The sequence below is a fragment of the Triticum urartu genome, chromosome 3A (assembly GCF_056163025.1).
Source record: "Triticum urartu cultivar PI428250 chromosome 3A, HENAU_Tu73, whole genome shotgun sequence".
Taxonomy (NCBI): Eukaryota; Viridiplantae; Streptophyta; class Magnoliopsida; order Poales; family Poaceae; genus Triticum; species Triticum urartu.
This window is the reverse complement of record NC_141875.1, coordinates 36,674,314-36,695,632: the sequence shown is the minus strand read 5'-3', so window position 1 is coordinate 36,695,632 and position 21,319 is coordinate 36,674,314. Positions and strand designations below refer to the sequence as shown.

Genomic DNA, 21,319 nt, shown 5'->3' with positions numbered 1-21,319 from the left:
ATGACTACAATTGCAAAAAAAAATATAAATTGGCTCTATCATGCTAATAACCAATTAGCGATCGTACCTAGTGGCTTCCTACAGTCAGCTTGGCTCTACACGGATTGCCCTTCGCGCGTCTACGGCTGTGGCCGGCGGCCTACGGGGGGTAGCATGCCGCCAAATCTTGCGTCAACGGCCTCTGACAAGTCTGGAAGTGTTGTGGCGGTTGCAAACGCCCGGCACGCGTGTCTGGGGTGTGCCCCCCTCACGAACGGCGCCGCCGCCGGCACCTGGAGGGGGGAAACGGACGCGTGGGGTCTATAGGGAGGGGATCTTGCTGCGGGTCTGGCCCGGATGTTGCTCCAAAGTGTTCCTATGGGCTGACCTAACACAACCGGGTGGGGAGGTCCACTGGTCAAAGCCCGTCCGTGCAAAGTCAAAGGGGTAGATCCCGTGGTCAAACACTACAGGGTTAGGCGGGACGGCGGCACTGGCGGTAGCAATGCCACCGGAGCGTCGCACCGGGCCCTCATACATGCGGGGTGGTGTGGTGGCATGTCCGAAGAGGCGGGACGCGTCTCCGGGGCGTGGCCCCCCATCACGGACGGCGATGGCATCGTTACCGCAGAACGTCTAATACCGTGGCATCGCCATTCGTGAGGGGGGGCACCCCCGGATGTCACGACCGGTTTTCCAATAAAAATGTTTATTGAGAAACCAATCTTTTGAGTCCAGTATGAGAAAAATCCTCCTTACCGGTAGACAAATTCTTGATACAATAAGCCAGTAGCATAAAATATATTACAGGGTCAAGCTACGGTTGCTCAACCAAATTATTACAAGCACGCCAATAATTATACATAATGGCGGACATGACACAGTGGTGTGGAGGCATACTACTGACTCGAGGATAGGGTGGTGGTGGAAAAACACAGCGGGGAGTGAGATACATGACTCCAAAACTGGCATCTCATCGAGCGTTGAGGTGAGGCTCGATGAATTTATTTGGTAGCGGAAGCGGATATAATACAGTGACCAAATCCAGGGTCGCACGAGACTGACTGGGATTCCTCTAGGCGTCGGACTCGCTATCAAATTCTTCATCCATGAGATCGCCTTCGTCTGCATCTGGCCAAATCAACAAGCCAGGTGAGTACTTTGAAAGTACTCGCAAGACAGTTCGGACGTAAGATATAACAAATGCATGCATGGATGCGTCATGAGTATATTAACCGTGGCACATTAATTCGTAAAAACGAGACAGGTAAAAAGGGGGTCGGCGGTAGTCCGCTCGGAAACCCAACATAATAACTGTAAACCCAATCGGGTGTCTGAAGCGACTCCTCGATAGGAAGATAAATAAGTAACGCATGCCGCAGTCGGGCGTCTAGGCGACACCACATAAAGGGCTTTAAAAGAAATGCCACAGTCGGGCGTCTGAGCGACGCCACATAAAGGGCTTTAAAAGAAATGCCACAGTCGGGCGTCTGAGCGACGCCACATAAAGGGCTTTAAAAGAAATGCCACAGTCGGGCGTCTGAGCGACGCCACATAAAGGGCTTTAAAATAAATGCCATAGTCGGACGTCTGAGCGACATCGCAGAAAGGGCTATCATTGAAAGTAAAATATAACAATGCCACAATCGGACGTCTGAGCGACAGCACAGAAAGGGCTTTTATTCACAAGTAAATAATACTCATAATAAATATTCAATTCATGAAAATAAACAGGTTAGTCCATCCGCAGGAATAAACATTTAACCGGACTGAGCACTCATGTGATTCACCGGAGTCTCTGTCATCAAAACTGACATTTGTCAGGATAAGATAATACCAAATTTGGACATGGAATAGATGATTTAAAGGAATATACGACTCTGCAGAGTTTGTACAAAAATCTTTCCCACAGCCAACGGATTTTCGTAGTCACGAAGGACTAGTTCCGTTTACGGTATTTCGGAAGAAAACACAGCCAACCAGTACACACCCATCCTACCTCTCGATGCTAGGAATCACCCTAGACATCGTCCAAGAAAAACTTTTGAGACGGGGAGATCACAATCTCGAATAGCATGGGATCAAATTTATATACGCGCGCTCTAAGGGGTGCCCCCCTCTCGGTCCCAACCGGAAACACCCATGCCCCCTGACCGGATGACTGGCTTTAATCCAGGGCCATGGAACCATCATCACGGACTCTCCTTTTGGTGTGTACCAGGAAAGCGGTTTGCAACTTACTAAGCCATATTCCTTGCGGAAAACATGTGGTAGTACAGGGAAGGAAAGATGGAAGGAACTGGACCGATACGGGTTGACACTGAAGTCATATAGTCTGGCATAAGACTGGCATGCTACAACACTGCCATCTTACCCATCCTCATGCCAACACATGGCCATGCATACTCACATCCATCTACTTATGGATTTTCGAAACTCACTTGCCTCATCGTTGCATGTAACATGACATTCGTCGGTATGCTCATCAGCATGCCATGAAACTACTTAATGCAAACATGCCAAAACAATCATCATATCAAAAGTTCAAACATGCTTGCCTGGTTCAGAATAGTCGGAGCCTAGCTCGGTGAAGTTTGCGGTCCCGTCATCTCCTTCGGTATCTATGGTATAAAGAAAATATATGCGCTATCGTGAATACCGTGAGGTGAACAAAAATATTCCAAATATTTTTCAAATAAATATGATAAAAAACTAGACAAAAATTTGAAGAGGACAGAAAAAGAATCACTCAAAAATTCCATTCTGTTAAAAAGTTATAAGGGTTTTAACCCAAGGACCCATCTGTAATGAAACAGAAAACTTCCAGGGGCTAACTTATAAAAACAGAAAACAATTCGATAAAGAATACGCCGGCCCAGAGGGGTGACGTACTTTGGCAGAAGACGCCTTCAGAAAATGGTTCGTTTAAAAAGAACTGAGAGGCTGACGGGCGGGTCCCACCCGTCAGGTTTGAATATTCAAACGGGGCGGCAGAGCTCGACGGTGCCCGAGAGCCGCGGTGGTCGCCGGCGGCGATCCACGGCGAGGAAGGGAGATCGGAGAGTACCTCCGTGTTCAGGGCGCCATTCCCCGTCTGTGGGAGGTGGTGGTGGTCTCCGGCGAGCACCACGTCGACGGCGGCCCTTGCTCCGGTGGACGGTGGTTCGGGCGTTGATGGAGCTCGCCGAGGAGGGCTGCAAGGATCGAATTGAAGTGGGGGTTAGCTCTCTGGTTGCTCGAGGAGGGTACTGACGAGGTTTGGGCGCCGGGGACGGCCTCACCGGAGCGAATCGAGACGGAGGCCGAGGCGGAATGGGGCGGCCGGAGTCGGGGGAGGAGACCTCCTCGAGGTCCTCCTAGTGGCCTGGCGGGGCTTTGGTGATGTGCAGTGGTGGTGCGTGCTCGAGGGTGAGCTCGGGGTCCCCTTTTATAGGCGATCCGAGGCGGTGGCCGTGGACGGATAAGTCCGGTGGTGGATTACGGCGGCGCAGTGGATGGACGGGGAGATTAGGGAGTTGGGCATCATCGTGGAGGTCTACTGGTCCCATTCAGACGCTAAGCGGACTTGGATTAGGAGCTTGAGTGGGTTTCGACGGAACGGGGCGGCGCGGGCCCGTCGGCGGCAGAGAGCGTGCCCTGTGCTTGCCGGGCCACGGCGACGGTGCTGTAGGGTGTGCTGGCATGCATGAGGCCACGCGGAGCTACCAGGAGGGTTGGGCGGCGCCGAACGGCGTTCTGCCGCGGTGTTGCCCCCCTGTCGGCCGTTACGGTGGTTCTGCCGCCGCAAAGCACGCCGGCGCAGGCGGTCCAGGGCGCCACCGACGCCAGGAAGGCGCCAAGCACGCGTGCGGGGTGCTGGCCAGGGAGAAGGGGATGCGTGCAACGCGCCAGGATGCAGTGTTGACGAGTGACAATTCTCTGACGAAGAAACGACACTGAACTTCTCTGAACTTTCTGAATTTTACTGCAAGTGCAAAGTAACAGTGCCGGCCAGGTGTTCGACAGAATGATTCTGGCATGTAGGGATTTTTCCTTGAGCTGATTTTTGGTGGAGGGGCCTCTCATTGCACCAGGAGACTGCCTGGATTTTTGTGGAAATTTTGGAGAAGTGTAGATATGAATTTCACCAAATTTGTCAAATCTGGTCCAAACTTGCAGTGAGTGAAATTTGAAAATTTTAAAAAGCAGAAGAGTGGATCAAGATGGTTCTAGGTTGTGGGTACTAAGGACTATCCAGGGGAGTTGGTTTGGGATCAAGGATCAAAGGCATTAGGGTACTTGCTTTGCAAATCACCTAGGTTCACAAGAAAGGACAGAATTGTTTTGGGAAAAGAAATAATTGGAATAAAATCCAAAAATGGATTTTATTACTTTGGACAGAATGTTTGGGTTGTACCCAAGTGGGAGGAGAGGTTTTGGGGGAGTTTTACCATAAGAGGCATGGTAAACAAGAATGGACCAAAAATCAAATGAAAGCCCAAAAACAAAAGGTTTTCTTTTTAAAAGAAACTAAATCCAGAAAAAGATTTTTGAGAGGGCAAACTCAGAAGAGGGTTTTTAAGAAGGGTTTAAATGACCTTCTTCAAACCAAGCAAGGCTCTTTCTGAAAACAAAACCACAAAAAAAAATTTGGAGTGTCACACCTGAGACGCGTGCCGCCTCTTCGGACATGCCACCACACCACCCCCCATGTATCAGGGCCCGATGCGATGCTCGGGTGGCATTGCTACCCCCCCAGGGCCCCCGTCCCGCCTAACCCTGTAGCGTTTGACCACGGGATCTAGCCCTTTGACTTTGCATGGACGGGATTTGAGCAGTGGACCTATCCACCCGGTTGTGGTAGGTCAGCCCAACTCCGGCCGCCTCACCCCGACCCCGTGCCTCCCCGCCCCCACTCCGGCCGCCCCACCCCGACCCCGCGGCTCCCTGCCCCGACCTCGCGCCGGCCGCCCCGCCCCGACCCTGCGCCGGCCGCCCCGCCCCTACCCCGCGCCTCCCCGCCCCAACTCCGGCCGGTCCTCTCGAAGGTGATTTTTTTGAAGTTTTTAGTGTTTTTTTAGTAATTTAGATAGTCAGATACATAGTTAGATAGATAGTTAGATAGGTAGATAGTTAGATAGATAGTGAGATAGGTAGTATAAAAATTTGGTTAGATGAGATGCTATATGTTGCATACCTTGAAAAACAAATTGGTGACGATGACGAATATGTGATGGCGATGATGAATATGTGATGACAATGATGAATATAGGTAGTAAAAAATTTGGTTAGACGAATATGTGATAATGATGATGATGAATATGTGATGATGATGATAAATATATTGTTAATGTTGTTAGTTTTTTTGCCTACATGATGCAAAAATAAATGAATGCATGTTTAAATGTTTTAAATATGCTCTATGAGTTGTGATGTTCTAATTTTTTGTCGCGATGGAATTTGCAGGCTTTGTGGTTTCGTATTTCATTGGAGTGACCGTTGTCCGGTGCGTTGGTCCCCCTGAGCATCCCTCTGCTGTTCGACTACTTCCTCTACAGCCGAGGGTGAGCTACAAGTCCATCTCCTCCAATTTTTCATATCACTAGATTTCATTCTCAAGTCAACAGACGTAACCTATGCGTCTCCCGTCTGAAAGGGTTGCATCGATAAATATGCATTCAATTGCATATTTATCACCGCAGCTCTTTCGGATTGTCAAGCGTTTTCCATGGACAGCCCGAGGATGTGTAGATTGGGTATGTTCTCCATGTTCTACCCCGTTCTGAGACAGGATTTCGGCGGCGCCTCCCCATTGTTCTCCGGAGCACATTCTCTCGGCTATTTGCTGAGACGTGTATCTGGAGAACAGCGGGGAGGTGCTGCCGAAATTTTGTCTCGGCACGGGGTAGAATGGAGAACGTACTCAATCTACACATCCTCGGGTGGGATTAGGACCCATCTTTACCTATTAGAGATGTAGGTGGATTAAACGCGGTAGAAACTGAAAATTTTATGTGATTAATTTAAGTGAATCCTTAATTATGTTGTGTGGGTTGCAAAAAAGCAGAGGATGGCAGATAATCAGTGGATGTACAGTGGTTTTATCCGTCGGAATCGAGTAACATCAGAGTGGATCGCAAAAATCGATGTGTATTTGAAGGAGATATTCCGTCGTCCAATGAGAATTATCCCACCATGCCCCTGTGCGAGATGTGCCAGACGTCACCGTAGAAATCAGACGGACATGAGTGAGCACCTTCGCACGCACGGATATATGCCAAACTTTGACATGCCGCCGATAAACATAGCCGAGCAGGACCGTGGTAGAGAGGAGGTGATGCGACAACGCATCGATGGATATGAGGACGATGGGGTCAGGGACATGCTAGATGATGTCATTGTTGCAGAAACGGCAAATGCGACACCTTCAGAGAATGAACCGGAGGAGCCGGAGGCAACCGCAAAGGCCTTCTTGGAGGTCTTGGCCTCGTCGAAGAAACCTCTTTATGCGGGTGCGAAAATATCTCAGCTGGATGCCATCTCGCAACTGATTGCAGTCAAGGCTGAGTACGGCTTTAGGCAGAAATGCTTCCAAGCATTCCTGGGAGTATGGGCTAACAGCCTCCCTGAGGGTCATGAACTGCCGAAAAGCATGTACAATAGAAAGAAAATCATGAAGGCACTCTCTATGGATTATGAGAAAATAGATGTTTTCCTGAAGAATTGCCTTTTGTTTAGGCACGAGTATGCGGATGACAAGTACTGTAGGAAGTGCGCTTCGTCTCGGTACATTGAGGTGGTCGGTGAGGATGGTGAGAAAAAACAGCTAACCATCCCCGTTAAGGTTCTTCGGTGTTCAAGGTGTCGCCACATGGTAAGCTACCAGACCCGAATGAAGACGATTACTACAACATTAACCCCATGACATACGAGGGAGTGTTCTATCAAGAGCAACCTGATGATGATGATGATGATGTGGTTAGAAACGATGACGCTAGACCATTGGGTGATGATGATGTGGACCCAAACGTCAACGCTGCACGGAATGATGGTGAGACCATTGTCAATGAAAATGACATACTTATGCTAGAAAAGTTAAACGAAGACGCTGACGACGAGGAAGAGCCTCCACCTCCGTCGGACAACGAAGATGATATGATTGATAGTGATGATGAGACGGACCAAGAAAGAGGTTACAACAGTGATGATTCATATGGGTTCTAGCAGATGTACGTTTCAAGTATTTTTTTTCTATAGTTTAGGAATATGCCTTTTTATGCATTTTTATTAATGTGTTTATTATCATGCCTTTTCCTTCATTTCATTAATTTACTAATTGCTTCTTCTCTTTTCAATGCAGGTTCATAGAACATGCGCAAGGGGAAGGCCGACAGCGTGGGTTTCCTACGCAAGGTCGTCGGCCTGCCTAGTCGGAGTGGTCGAGCACGTAATCCTCCCCCTCGGCTACTTGACGATGACTCCTCACAGGGAGGTCGAGGGAGACGTGCCCCTAGAGGAGGAGGGGGCGGGGGGAGAGCCTCTAGAGGACGAGGTGCTGGGGGAAGAGCCACTACAGGGGGTCGCGGCCAGAAAGAGCGCACCCTCACCGACTTAGGGGTGTTGTCTTTGAGGCCCTCCTCTAGTGAGGTACCCTCCTCTAGTGAGGTACACTCTAGGGAGGAGGAGGAGGAGGTGGTGGAGGAGGAGGAGGAGGAGGAGGAGGAGGAGGTTGGGGAGGAGGTTGGGGAGGGGGAGGCAGGCGAGGAGGAGGGTGGTGGCGGGGATGATGGTGGTGACGGGAAGGGGGTTGACAAGAAGGGGTGGCTGCGTGGTAACGCAAAGCTACCAAAGCAGGTTCCGGCTACTGAGGAGCAGAAGTGGCTCATTGAGCCCACGGGAAAAGAGTAAGTGGTTCATTATTTTGCTTGTCACATTCTTATTCCGGTTGTTATTTATTTTGCTTGTCACATGCTAATGGTTCATTCTTTTGCAGCAACTGGATATATTCTAAAGGGGTCCGTATTCCCAACGGCCTCATCACCGTCTTGCTGAAGTTATACTGGCCGGGGTTGTACTCTCCGGATCCAGTCAGGCAGCCGGCTCGTCGGGTTTTGGCCACGAGCTGGGACCACTGGGAAGCGGCCCGACATGCGGACCATGAGACCCATGCCAAGGCCGTGATCACTACTTTCTGGGTGAGTTCTCTTCAGAAGAACAAGTCCATTCTAGTTTCATGAAAATGATTTAACTCATGGCTTCTTCCATTCTTGTTTTCATGCATGATTGTAGAAATTCTATCGAGTTCTTCCGGAGCACAGGGCTAGAGCGGACCAGATCGTGCTGCGCCAATGCAAGAAGAAGGCCCGCCAGATGCAGTACGAGGTGCACTATGTGGCCATCTCCACATACTACCACGACTATCTTGGTGTGAAGATGACCAAGGAAGAAGCGCGGAGGATGGGCATTACCTTGGAGAGGCCCGAGTTCTTGGCGGTAAGTATAAAAGATTTTTCAATATGCTTTCATATATTATGCTTCCATTATGCTTTCATTACCTTGTGGTAATTTATGCTTTATGCTTTATGCTTCCATAACACCAATTTGGACACACCTACATGCCATTATGCTTTTATTATGTAGGTGTGTCCAAATTGGTGTTATGGAAAAGACGAGTCCTGGGCGGCATTGGTGGATCATTGGTGTGATGAGGCTGGAGCCTGGGCGGCTATGAGAACCAAAAATAAGGCTAACCGAGGGAAGGAGGGAGTACATGCTCAGGGAAACCGAAACCACTATCTCCACAAGGCAGTTAATGTATGACTAACCCCATTAAACATTCTTCTTCTTCTATTTACCATCACTTTCTTATGTATGACTAACCTCTGTTTGGTGGTGCAGGAGGAGAAACTGAAGCGGCCGCTCTCAGACATGCAGGCGTGGGAGATCGCCCATACGCGGAAGGACTCCAAGCCTGGCGAGCCCCAGTACTACGGCAAGCATACCGCGGGGAGGAAGCAGGCCTACTCCGAAGCGTATCTGAAGTTGCATTCTGACACACCTGACCCCATTGCGGCGCCTCTGGACGACATGGCGGTGGTGAGCATGGGGCCCAAGGAGCACGGTCGGGAGGCGGTTCTCGATGCTGTGATCACTCCTAGTATCTCCTACACACAGCTTCGTCGGATCGACCCGAGCCTGACCCAGCGCACGAGCCAGCCAGTGACCAGTACACAATCCCTCTTTCAGGAGCAACAATCTGTAAGTATTTTCCCTCTTATCTTCATTGCTCACTTTATTTTCCGCATTTAGTAGTTTTATGAGTTCCATCATGTCATACTGTAGGCCTACCTGGAGTACACACGCCAGGAGACCATGGCGTGGCATCAGAGGCTTTATGAACACCAAGTGCAGAGGGATAGCCAGATGCAGCAGGCTTTTCAGGATATGGCGGCCGGCAGGTGTCCTCAGTTCCCTCCAGCACAATGCCCTCCAGCACAACCAGTGCTGATGAGCTTTGAGGAGTTTGTGGCACAGAACGCTGGCCCCTCGCCGGTTAGTTCATCCCCAATCTATTCACCAAAGCATGTCATGCCATTCAACACAGTCATATATCCCGTTAATATGTCTTTTCAACATCCAGGGAACAGGTGGATCTACCGTTGGCGGTGGTCTTCGCAGCACTCCCGAGTCACGGAGCCCGACCACTCTGATCCACGGAGGCGGAGGCGGAGGTGGAGGCGGTCTTGGCGGTAGCGCTGCCGCTAGCAGTGACGACTTGGGCTTCGGCCGTCTTGGCGGTGACGACCTCCGTGGTGCTCGATGATCCTTGTGTGTGGTGATGATGCTGGAGATGACTTGTGTGTGGTGATGATCATTTAGATGACTTGTGTGCTTCTTTATATGCTTATGCTTATGTTGGTTGTGATGATGTTCATTTAGAGACTTGTGTGTGATGATGCTTATGCATATATTGTTGTGATGGTGCCGGATGATATCCCGTTGTGTTTTATATGTCTATCCCATCATATATATCTGCTGTGCTGATATGTGCTGTTATTTGAATTGAATTGATTTGAAAACAAACAGAAAAAAGAAAAAAAAAGCAAATGCAAACTATGCCGACGGCTAGGCCGTCGGCATAGGGCTAGCGTGAGCTCCCAGTAGTTGACACGTGGTACCTATGCCGATGGCCTAGCCGTCGGCTTAGCCTAAAACTGTGCCGACGGCTTGGCCGTCGGCATAGGCGCCCACATGTCAGCTACTGGGAGCTCTGTATGAAGGACTATGCCGACGGCCTGGCCATCGGCTTAGTTTCAAATTATGCCGACGGGCAGGCCGTCAGCATAGCCCTGGTCCTAGAGCAGCGGCTCATCACCACGTGGCACCACTATGCCGACGGCCAGGCCGTCGGCATAGTTATTAGACTAAGCCGACGGCCCTGGCCGTCGGCATAGTGGTGCCACGTGGCGACCACTCGTTGGGCAGACTTGAGGGCGGCCGCCGTTAGGCGTGATAGTTGCCGATGGCCAGGGCCGTCGGCATAGATGTACGGCCCCCGTCGGCGTATCATATATGCCGACGGCTTTTCTATGCCGACGGCAACCCTGGCTGTGCCGACGCATATTATGCCGATGGCCCTATGCCGACGGGGGCCGTCGGCATAGGCCTATCCCGACGGGACTCAGGCCTATGCCGACGGCCCTGGCCGTCGGCATAGGGGGCGATTCCGGTAGTGACAACCTACAGGAGGTATTCCGCAAGTATCTGGAGCTGCGTGGGGTCACTCCCACGAACATGAAGTTGTTGCACCAGTACTTGATCAGCAATGACATACTCTGCAATCAACTCTGGCTGACCAAGCTGCGGGATTTCGTCAAGAAAGATTGACAGCGTCCATTATCCAGTCTCTCTCTGCATAAGATTAGGGACAATAAATTTTCTTTGCACACCATCCTGTTCTGTTTGAGAGCTCTGGATCTCATCCTCTAGAGTCTTAAACAAGTACTACTTGCGTACATGCCTGTTAAGATACTTTTGTGCAACTATTTATCTGACGGCACTACTGGCAAAACCTAAAGTTGAAACCATTTCGGGGTGCTTTATTCACTATGGCATGTGATTTGCTTCTGCTATGTAAGATCTTCGGTTGTGGCCGTTTAAAGCATGTAACACTAGTTTTGTGGGCAGGCTGATGCGAGAGGAGAGAATTATGCAGTGGGTCGGTGGACTGGAATTACCAAACTTGCGATAATCTAACACTCCGATGCTGGGGTGTGGGGGAGGGGGTTCCATGACCTGCAACGTTGGAGACGATAGCTATTCGGTAGGCTATATCTTTGGCAGAAGGTCTTGAGCTACACAACTTTGTCATTGCCTCAGATTCCAAACAGGTTGTGGGTGACATATCGAAAAGCAACCAGGGTAGCTACGAAGCCGAGCTACCCCTTTTACTTGTATTTTTACCTTTGAGAGTCGTGTTGTTAATGTAGAAACACACAGTTTAACTAAGTATTCTCTTTCTTTAGCTCGGGGGCATCATGTGTGATTTGGCCAACCTCCGGTCTGTATCCCACCCGTTGTGGCTTTTGATCAATAAAAACTGGCTTTACCCTGGCGGACCAAGCTGCGGGATTTCGTCAAGAAAGATTGACACCGTCCATAATCCGTTCTCTCTCTGCATAAGACTGGCGACAACAAATGTTCTTTGCACACCATCCTGTTTCGTTTGAGAGCTCTGGATCTCATCCTCTAGAGTCTTAGACAAGTATTACTTGCGTACGTACGTGCCTGTTAATATACTTTTGTGCAACTATTTATCTGACTTGCAAAACCTAAACTTGAAACCATTTTGGGGTGCTTTATTCACTATGGCAAGTGATTTGCTTATGCTACATAAGATCTTAGGTTGTGGCCATTTCCAGCGTGTAAGAGGATCTCTAGCAGACCCCGTATAATGCCCCAACCCATAAAATAACCGTTAAAACACAGATCCGCGTGAAAAATGCTGCCCGATCAGACCCCGCAAACGCGTCGGACCCATAAAATTTTTCTCCCCCTCGCCCCGCGCTTTTCCCCACCCCCCGCCGCCGGGCCGCCACCTACGATTTCGGCCATATATACTAGCCGGCGGGATCACGCCGGTGGGCCGCCACACGCCCGAGATTGTCCTCCGCCACTTCCTCCTACGTCGGCGGGCCGAAAAGTTGCAGATTGGCGGCTGTTTGTCGCGGTGGCCAGATTTCACGTTTCCGGCCACCAGTGTCTGTGCCAAGCCATGGATTGGTCCGGGAGCACCCCGACCAGCCCCGGCAAAGCCCTAGCACCGCATGCAGGTACTAGTTCCACCTCTAGCCGCCGTCGTCCGTTTGCCAGCAAGGACTCGGCCGGCCGTCGCCCGGGTTCATCGCTCACGCAACGGCTCGCCGAGGCCACTCATACAGTGCGACGACGCCACGCAGACAGTGCTGCGGCTAACATCTAGCACGCTAAAACACCTCGAATGGGTATTCTTCAAATGCGAAAACGACGGGGTATGTTCTTGATTCATTTGGTTTTGTCAAACTATTTGGTTTAATTTCGATAGCTTATTGAGATGGTCATGTGTGTAGTAAGTTCGAAAAATCAAATAAACTAAACAATCTGAAACTTTGGGACATCAAACATGATCAAACTTTTGATGATCCTGCAAAGTTTTAGCTAAAAATAACATTTGAGGAGCTGTCACCTGAAAAAACAAAATCATTGTTCAAAGTTTATGTGCATTTTTGGGCAATGATTTTGTTTTTTGTGAGTGCTCCACGAAGGTTATTTGTTGCTGAAACATTTCAAGAACATCAAATCTTTGATCATCTTTGATTCCTGGAAGTTTTTTTTTGTGAGGGCTTCACGAATGTTATTTGGAGCCGCCGCCACGTCGGAGGAGGAAATCATACCCGCCATCCACGAACCACGAGCCAAGCACACGTTCCGTCTTCCAGATGTCGTCGATGCAGACCACAATCTGCATTCGCTCCTCGACTACCTCCCAAGCTCCGCGCCAACATTGGAGGAGACACCGTCGCAACGGCAGAGCCATAGGACACATGTCCACCACACGGATGCCGCCGTCGCCACAACATCCCCATTTGAACAGACTGGTTCCTAGATCATTCACCGACCATAGAGATGATAGCCTCGTAGGAGAAGAATCTGAAGCTTCTTTATTTAGCATCGCCGTCGCCGCCGCCGAAGCAAGACGTCGAACGATCAAAAACCCTAAGCTTCTTGGGCCCTAAAACCTAAAGCTAAAACGATCCACACGCGCGGGATCCAACGACCCTCCTCACCATCGACGACCAAAAGGTCACCGGCAGAGGAGAGCAGCCGGAAGACATCGCGGGAAAGAGCGGCTCTCCTGGTGGTGACGGCTATGTTTCACTACCAGAGGAAAGTCAATGTTGACAGGTGAATTTTTTCTTGACCAGGTGCAGATGAGTCTGAGCTCAGAAATGGATATTTGCTTATTATGTACTTCCCCCGTTCCTAAATATAAGTCTTTTTAGAGATTTCAACATGAACTACTTACGGATGTATATGGACATAGTTTAGAGTGTAGATTCACTCATTTTGTTCCGTATATAGTCAATGTTGGAATTTCTAAACAGACTTATATTTAGAAACGAAGGGAGTACAAAATATTATTGTTGAGATTTCCATACGGAGTAGCCTAGCAAGAAAATCCTGCAGCCTAAACAGAACCAACGAATGCGTCAAATTCCAAATTTTCATCCCCGCAGAAAACGGAGTCCCTTTCTTCTTTTTCAAGAAACACGTTGAGGAATAAAAGTCACGGTATAGTCACCTTGTGCTTAGCAAAACCCACAGCTAACCCCCTTCGTCCCCGCTGTAAGTTCGCGCCATGGCCCTCCTCGCCGCCGCCCGCCGCGCCTCCGCCGTGATCCGCCCTAGGGTCGCTGCAGCGACCTTCTCCTCGACCAAGCGGAGCTCCTCTTCCTTCTCCGTCTGTGCCCTCCGCGCCAAGGTCGACTCCTACCGCGACGAGGCCACCGTGCACCGCGCCAACGCTACCCCCCTCCGCGCCCACGCTGAATCTGTCAACGCCACCATCCACGACGGGGAGGTCATCGACGTCATTGACTCCATGATGCAGTCCCGCGACAGTGGCCTGGTATATACGCTCGCCGATCTAATTAATTCGCCCATCTGGCATCTGCTAGGCCTATTATTTGTTGTTTTTACTCGAACATGGAGGATTTCACAGGTTACCTGCACTTGTGAGTTGTGACACAAATGATGTGATGTAGAGATTGATCTCCTTACTGTCCGTGCTTATTGCTTAACGGTTTATCGATTTTGTATGATCCTGAATTCCTGATGCATTCATCCATGACGCCCTCTTGAAAGAATTAATCTTAATTTTCTAATTAAGGATACTGGCTTGCCTATCACAAGTTTAGAACTGTAAGGTTTTGCGCGATCATTTTATTCTTATTTCGCGTCAGATCTGCAATCTTTACATGATTAATTGTGAATATGCATGGTGCTGATTCCTCAAAAAAAAATCTTAATTGGTTCCTAAAATTTTTTTTGCATGGTACTGCCTTTTTTTCGAGGACTGAAAATAATCAACTTCCCGGCCTTTTTCCTCTTCCTTCTAAATCTGTAGTGAACAAGGTTTCATGTGAATTCTCGGAGCAATTCTTATTGTTGCTAACCTGGATTTTTCCTTCCATCTTAAAACAGGTTGATGGGATTCCGAGTGACTTCCCATTCCAGATCCTCAAAGAGGAGGGGCTTAAAGACATCACTCTTACAAGAAGTTTGAATGGGGAGCAGATTGAGGTCATGGTTTCCATGCTCAAACCAGACGGGGACGAGGAGGAATCCTCGGATTCTAGGTATACGTCGGATGAAGACGAAGGGGACAATAGCATACCTCTCAGGGTCACGGTTTCCAAGGCCGATGGATCAAACCTTAAATTCACCTGCACTGCCTATCCTGACAATGACAACATCTTCATCGATACCTTGTCCGTGAGACACCCACCATCACGGGCCAAAGAACATGAGGAAGATGATCCTGATTTCAGGTAAGAATGCATATGAGGAGGCAGCAGATTAAACCTAGATAACTATCTATTTGTCCACTTTAATCCTTTCAAAAGTTAATTACTGGCAGAGAGCTTGGATTAACTGCAGTGTAATTGCTCTTTGTCCATGTGCTGCAAGCAGTGAGCTGGATGAGAGCCTGCAGGAGGCACGCGGTGAGCTGGATGACAACCTACAGGAGGTATTCCGCAAGTATCTGGAGCTGCGTGGGGTCACTCCCACGAACATGAAGTTGTTGCACCAGTACTTGATCAGCAAGGACATACTCTGCAATCAACTCTGGCTGACCAAGCTGCGGGATTTCGTCAAGAAAGATTGACAGCGTCCATTATCCAGTCTCTCTCTGCATAAGATTAGGGACAATAAATTTTCTTTGCACACCATCCTGTTCTGTTTGAGAGCTCTGGATCTCATCCTCTAGAGTCTTAAACAAGTACTACTTGCGTACATGCCTGTTAAGATACTTTTGTGCAACTATTTATCTGACGGCACTACTGGCAAAACCTAAAGTTGAAACCATTTCGGGGTGCTTTATTCACTATGGCATGTGATTTGCTTCTGCTATGTAAGATCTTCGGTTGTGGCCGTTTAAAGCATGTAACACTAGTTTTGTGGGCAGGCTGATGCGAGAGGAGAGAATTATGCAGTGGGTCGGTGGACTGGAATTACCAAACTTGCGATAATCTAACACTCCGATGCTGGGGTGTGGGGGAGGGGGTTCCATGACCTGCAACGTTGGAGACGATAGCTATTCGGTAGGCTATATCTTTGGCAGAAGGTCTTGAGCTACACAACTTTGTCATTGCCTCAGATTCCAAACAGGTTGTGGGTGACATATCGAAAAGCAACCAGGGTAGCTACGAAGCCGAGCTACCCCTTTTACTTGTATTTTTACCTTTGAGAGTCGTGTTGTTAATGTAGAAACACACAGTTTAACTAAGTATTCTCTTTCTTTAGCTCGGGGGCATCATGTGTGATTTGGCCAACCTCCGGTCTGTATCCCACCCGTTGTGGCTTTTGATCAATAAAAACTGGCTTTACCCTGGCGGACCAAGCTGCGGGATTTCGTCAAGAAAGATTGACACCGTCCATAATCCGTTCTCTCTCTGCATAAGACTGGCGACAACAAATGTTCTTTGCACACCATCCTGTTTCGTTTGAGAGCTCTGGATCTCATCCTCTAGAGTCTTAGACAAGTATTACTTGCGTACGTACGTGCCTGTTAATATACTTTTGTGCAACTATTTATCTGACTTGCAAAACCTAAACTTGAAACCATTTTGGGGTGCTTTATTCACTATGGCAAGTGATTTGCTTATGCTACATAAGATCTTAGGTTGTGGCCATTTCCAGCGTGTAAGAGGATCTCTAGCAGACCCCGTATAATGCCCCAACCCATAAAATAACCGTTAAAACACAGATCCGCGTGAAAAATGCTGCCCGATCAGACCCCGCAAACGCGTCGGACCCATAAAATTTTTCTCCCCCTCGCCCCGCGCTTTTCCCCACCCCCCGCCGCCGGGCCGCCACCTACGATTTCGGCCATATATACTAGCCGGCGGGATCACGCCGGTGGGCCGCCACACGCCCGAGATTGTCCTCCGCCACTTCCTCCTACGTCGGCGGGCCGAAAAGTTGCAGATTGGCGGCTGTTTGTCGCGGTGGCCAGATTTCACGTTTCCGGCCACCAGTGTCTGTGCCAAGCCATGGATTGGTCCGGGAGCACCCCGACCAGCCCCGGCAAAGCCCTAGCACCGCATGCAGGTACTAGTTCCACCTCTAGCCGCCGTCGTCCGTTTGCCAGCAAGGACTCGGCCGGCCGTCGCCCGGGTTCGTCGCTCACGCAACGGCTCGCCGAGGCCACTCATACAGTGCGACGACGCCACGCAGACAGTGCTGCGGCTAACATCTAGCACGCTAAAACACCTCGAATGGGTATTCTTCAAATACGAAAACGACGGGGTATGTTCTTGATTCATTTGGTTTTGTCAAACTATTTGGTTTAATTTCGATAGCTTATTGAGATGGTCATGTGTGTAGGAAGGTGGATGCTCAGTTTGGTATTGGGAAGAAGATTACATCAATTTATTGATTGAAAGAAACTTAATAGATGTTCGTGCACTCGTTGGTAGAATTGAGGCTAATGATGTGGCTGCATATGCAATTAGAGAAAAAACAAGAGGGGAAGAAACGTCTACTTCTTTAGAACCAAAGAAGAAGACTGAAGAATGCAAGATCAAGAATCTGTAGATCAACAATGACCGCATGGAGAAGATATTGGTCCAGCTAGTGGGAGCAGTTATGAAAGTTGGATATCTGCTAAAATGCCTAATTGCGGTTATTATTTTCTTTGATCTTGCTATTCTAGCAAAGATTTCGTGAATTACTATGTATCCAATGCCATTGAAGAAAATAAAAAAGCAAAGAAATGTGTTTTCATGTCTGAAATTGAAATGCAAATTACTGATTTGCGGGTCGGCATTATATAGGGTCTGCTAGAGATGCCCTAACACTAGTTTTCCGTGAACTGTAAATGCATTTTGCGGGTTAGCATTATACGGAGTCTCCTAGAGATGCTCTAACATTAGTTGTGTGGGCAGGCTGATGCGAGGGAAGAGAATTATGCAGTGCGCCGGTGGACTGGAATTGCCAAACTTGCGATAGCTAAACACACCGTTGTTGGTAAAGGGTGTGGTTGAAGAGCACTGATCATTGGGTGGGTGGGGGGGGGGGGGGGGGGGGGGCATGGCCCGGGAAATGCTTGTTTAACATTTTTCAAATACTTGTTCAGCCTTTTTCCAAATGGTTGATTAAAATGTTTTAAATACATGATCGATTTTTTCATACACATTCGTTTTTGTATACATTTTTCGTAGATGTGATAAACAATTTCTCTATACATATTTAAAAAAATTCAAATGCTTGATCAATGTTATATATATCAAATATTTTCCTTGTTTTACCTCTCTAAATTTGCATCTTTTATTGAAGATATTCTAAATGGGCTGCTAGACTACCAGTCGTCCAAATGAATGTGACAAGCACAAGCAGACGTCTGCCACAATGTAGCAAACTCGTCTCTTTCTTTTTACTATAAAAAAGCTTGTCTCTTTTAAAAAAAACTAGGAAAAGGGGTGACAAAAATAACAAGTTCAGAACAAGAAGCTCATAGTATTGCAGATAATTTCCCGATTCCGAGGAAATATTGCAGAGATTTGTAGAATAGTCTAATTTATGAAGAAAATATTACCCTGCATTTTTCAGCAGAACGAAAAGAGAAGAAAAAAGGTTTAAAATCCTTCTTCTTCAAGAAACACAATGGTTGAATCAAACACGTTACGCTTACCTGACATAATGCTCAATCGTCTTAACGAAAACCACGAAAACCCCTCCCCGCTGTAGCTTCGCGCTATGGCCCTCCTCCCCGTCGCCGCCCGCCGCGCCTCTGCCCTGCTACGCCCCAGGGCCGCCGCTGCACCATTCTCGTCGATCAGGCGCATGTCCTATTCATTCTCCACCTCCTCGATCCGCTCCCTCTGTGCCGAGGCCGCCTCCTGCCGCGCCGAAATCGCATCCTACCGAGCCGAAGCCGTCAGCTTCCGTGCCAAGGCCGACTCACTCCGCGCCGCCACGCACGACAGCGAGCTCCTCGGCGTAATCGACTCCGCGATGCACTCCTACAACGGCAATCTGGTTCGTGCGCCTGGCATGAATATCTAGATGGCCTGGCATGATACGGTGCTTGAGTTGCACCGCAAAACGTTGAGTGTTGTGGGCTCTTAAGACGAGTTTACAAACGCCTATGGCAAAGTCAAATGGGCTTTTCAACTATATAGTGAAGAGATTAACTGAATAATAACGTGTGTGGGTTCCTAGTTTCAACGTTAGAGGTAGGGTGGCCATAAAAGTCAACGATGACATTGGCCTTCACTTAGTAGAAACAAAAATAGAACTAGAAAGGCCGACCCGCTATCATTGATGTTATTTAACATAGTGGTTGAGCGTAAAATTATGGCCAAACTGATGGATTGGTGCAACACTTTGGTATAGATGGCGGTCTCTCCATCATTCAATATGCCAATGAAACAATTCTCTTTGTGGGGCATGGTATGAAAAGGCTAAAAACTCAAAGCAACATCTTTTAGCATTCAAATGCATGTATGAACTTAAAATAATTTTTCATAATAGTGAATTGTTTTGTTTTGGTGAAGCCCGTGAGGCAGCCACCCAATTACCAGAGTTACCCGGCTACAAGCAAGGCCAACACTACCGGACTCGCCGGCTATGCCTACGGCCCAAGGCCGCCGGCATAGGTCCTTTGCCGTCGGCATAGATCTATGCCTACGGCCGCCGTCGGCATAGCCCCGTCGGCGTAGATCACGTCAGCGTAGATGTGTCAGACCGTCGGCGTAGTATAGCCGTCGGCATAGGTGCACATGCCGACGGTCGTGGGGTAGCCGTCGGCATAGTTTAGCCGTCGGCGTTGTTTTCCGTCTGACGGCAACGGACGGCGCCGTCAACAGCACTACTCAGGAGACGACACTTGGCGCGATTCAGGAGACGACACGTGGAGCAAGTATGCCGACGACCTAGCCGTCGGCATACCTGCTCCACGTGTCGCCCCCCGGCTTCTCCTGGCGGCAGACGTATGCCTACGGCAAAGCCGTCGGCATAGATGGAAATCTATGCCGACGGCTTTGCCGTAGGCATACGTCTGCCACGTGGCAGCTCCTGGTTTCTCCTGGCAGCAGGGCTATGCCTATGGCAAAGCCGTCGGCATAGTTTGCCACGTGGCAAGCCCTGGTAACTCCTGGGCGTATATATGCCGACGGCTTTGCCGTAGGCATAGTTTTTTTTTTATTTTCCCTGTTTTCTCTTTTCCAATTCATTTGACAGCATTTCAAAACAGAACAATATCATCACCGATGGAAGTTCATCACATCATGTGAACATACTCAAGTTCATCACATCATCTAAAGATCATCACCGATGGATGTTCATGAACATAAAAGTAGTGCAAGACATGAAACATGATAAAAGTAGGAATATGAAAGGCATGGCACGATGGCCACATGCACGGAATCATCAAGCAAGAGCACCCCCGCCAAAACCACCACCTCCGTCAAAAGCACCACCTCCGCCAAAACCGTCATCGCGACCACCACCACTCTGCCAGATCGGAGTGACTGGGGTCGACGGAGCAGGAGTCGAGCCACCGGTCCCCTACATGTTTCAAAAAAGATTCTAACGGTAAATATGATATGATAGTGTTTCATGAACGAGAACTAGTTTGCTAGTAGTTAGGCAAATGTACTAACCGAACCATCACCGCCTAGTGCTACCCATTCATCGAACGTGGGCACGTGTGGGGGTTCTCCCGCAGGTGGTGGTGGGGGTCCCATTTGTGGTGGATCCGTGCGGTTAGTCCAAGACGCCAACATAGCCTGAATGTTAGTTAAACAAGCAAACTAGAAGATCAGAAGGAATGAAAGTGCAAAAATTTAGGTTGGTTTTAAGAGGGCAAAACTAACCGTCATCATCTGACGGTTGTAATCATCGTTTGCCTTCACTCGTTTCAAGTACTCCCGCACCTCGAGATTCCTATGCTCGACAAACTCCTTATATGCCTACATAATTTAGGTTGTTTCTAAGTGAGCAATGCTGAAAATAAACTGAGAATGCAAGATAGAAAAAGATAAGGAGGAAGTACTTACAGCATGCTGGCGGGCTAAGGGAGTCTGTGAACGCCCCGTACTCTCTAACTGGCTCGGGTTGCTAGCCCGAAGTCGTGTGTACGAGATCGAAGGAGTGATCAAGCCATCGAAACACGGATACCGGCCATTCTTCTTCCCCTGGATGGCCACCACCGCCGTGTCGTCGATCTGAGACTGGGCGACCTCAGCAACAGGAACATCCGGATGCAACTCCTGATAGTGATGAATGTAAGACCCCAGGTGCTCCTCGGTCTTGCCGTAGTACTGGCTCTCGCCCTCCTTGCGATGACTCCGCTCGCGGGCCAGCTTCCACGACTCCATGTCTGAGAGCGGCCTCTTCAACTTGTCCTCCTACAACGTCAAATAGAAGTCAGCCATACATAAGAACATGACGTAAAGAAGAACAAAAATGCATCATGCACATAGATATACCTTCATGGCCTTGAAGCCCCAGTGGTTCCTGTTTCCTTGGCCGTGTGTCCCGTCGTCTCCACGGTTAGCCCGGGCCTTGATGCTCTTGGCAGCAAACTCTGCATCGG

General features: G+C 49.0%; 1 protein-coding gene and 1 long non-coding RNA gene across 2 annotated transcripts; one reads left to right on the top strand and one right to left on the bottom strand.

The window, feature by feature from the left end:
• Window positions 1-13,855: 13,855 nt before the first annotated feature.
• On the top strand, window positions 13,856-15,385 carry LOC147978260 (uncharacterized protein At2g39795, mitochondrial-like). The gene is made up of 3 exons (XM_087516545.1): window positions 13,856-14,125; window positions 14,701-15,047; window positions 15,187-15,385. Exons 1-3 carry the CDS (start codon window positions 13,856-13,858, stop codon window positions 15,383-15,385), a joined length of 816 nt encoding a protein of 271 aa, XP_087372671.1.
• Window positions 15,386-20,407: 5,022 nt separating this feature from the next.
• Window positions 20,408-20,852, bottom strand: LOC125535034 (uncharacterized). Its single transcript, XR_015599562.1, has 3 exons — window positions 20,781-20,852; window positions 20,598-20,693; window positions 20,408-20,510 (listed from the first exon to the last, which is right to left on the bottom strand). It is a non-coding gene; the product is annotated as an uncharacterized LOC125535034 (long non-coding RNA).
• Between the last annotated feature and the right edge of the window lie 467 nt (window positions 20,853-21,319).

Coding starts and splice junctions, on each gene's coding strand:
- LOC147978260 (XM_087516545.1), top strand. CDS start 13,856: ATGGCCCTCCTCGCCGCCGCCCGCCGCGCCTCCGCCGTGATCCGCCCT. Junction 14,126..14,700: donor AGTCCCGCGACAGTGGCCTG/GTATATACGCTC, acceptor ATCTTAAAACAG/GTTGATGGGATTCCGAGTGA. Junction 15,048..15,186: donor GAAGATGATCCTGATTTCAG/GTAAGAATGCAT, acceptor ATGTGCTGCAAG/CAGTGAGCTGGATGAGAGCC.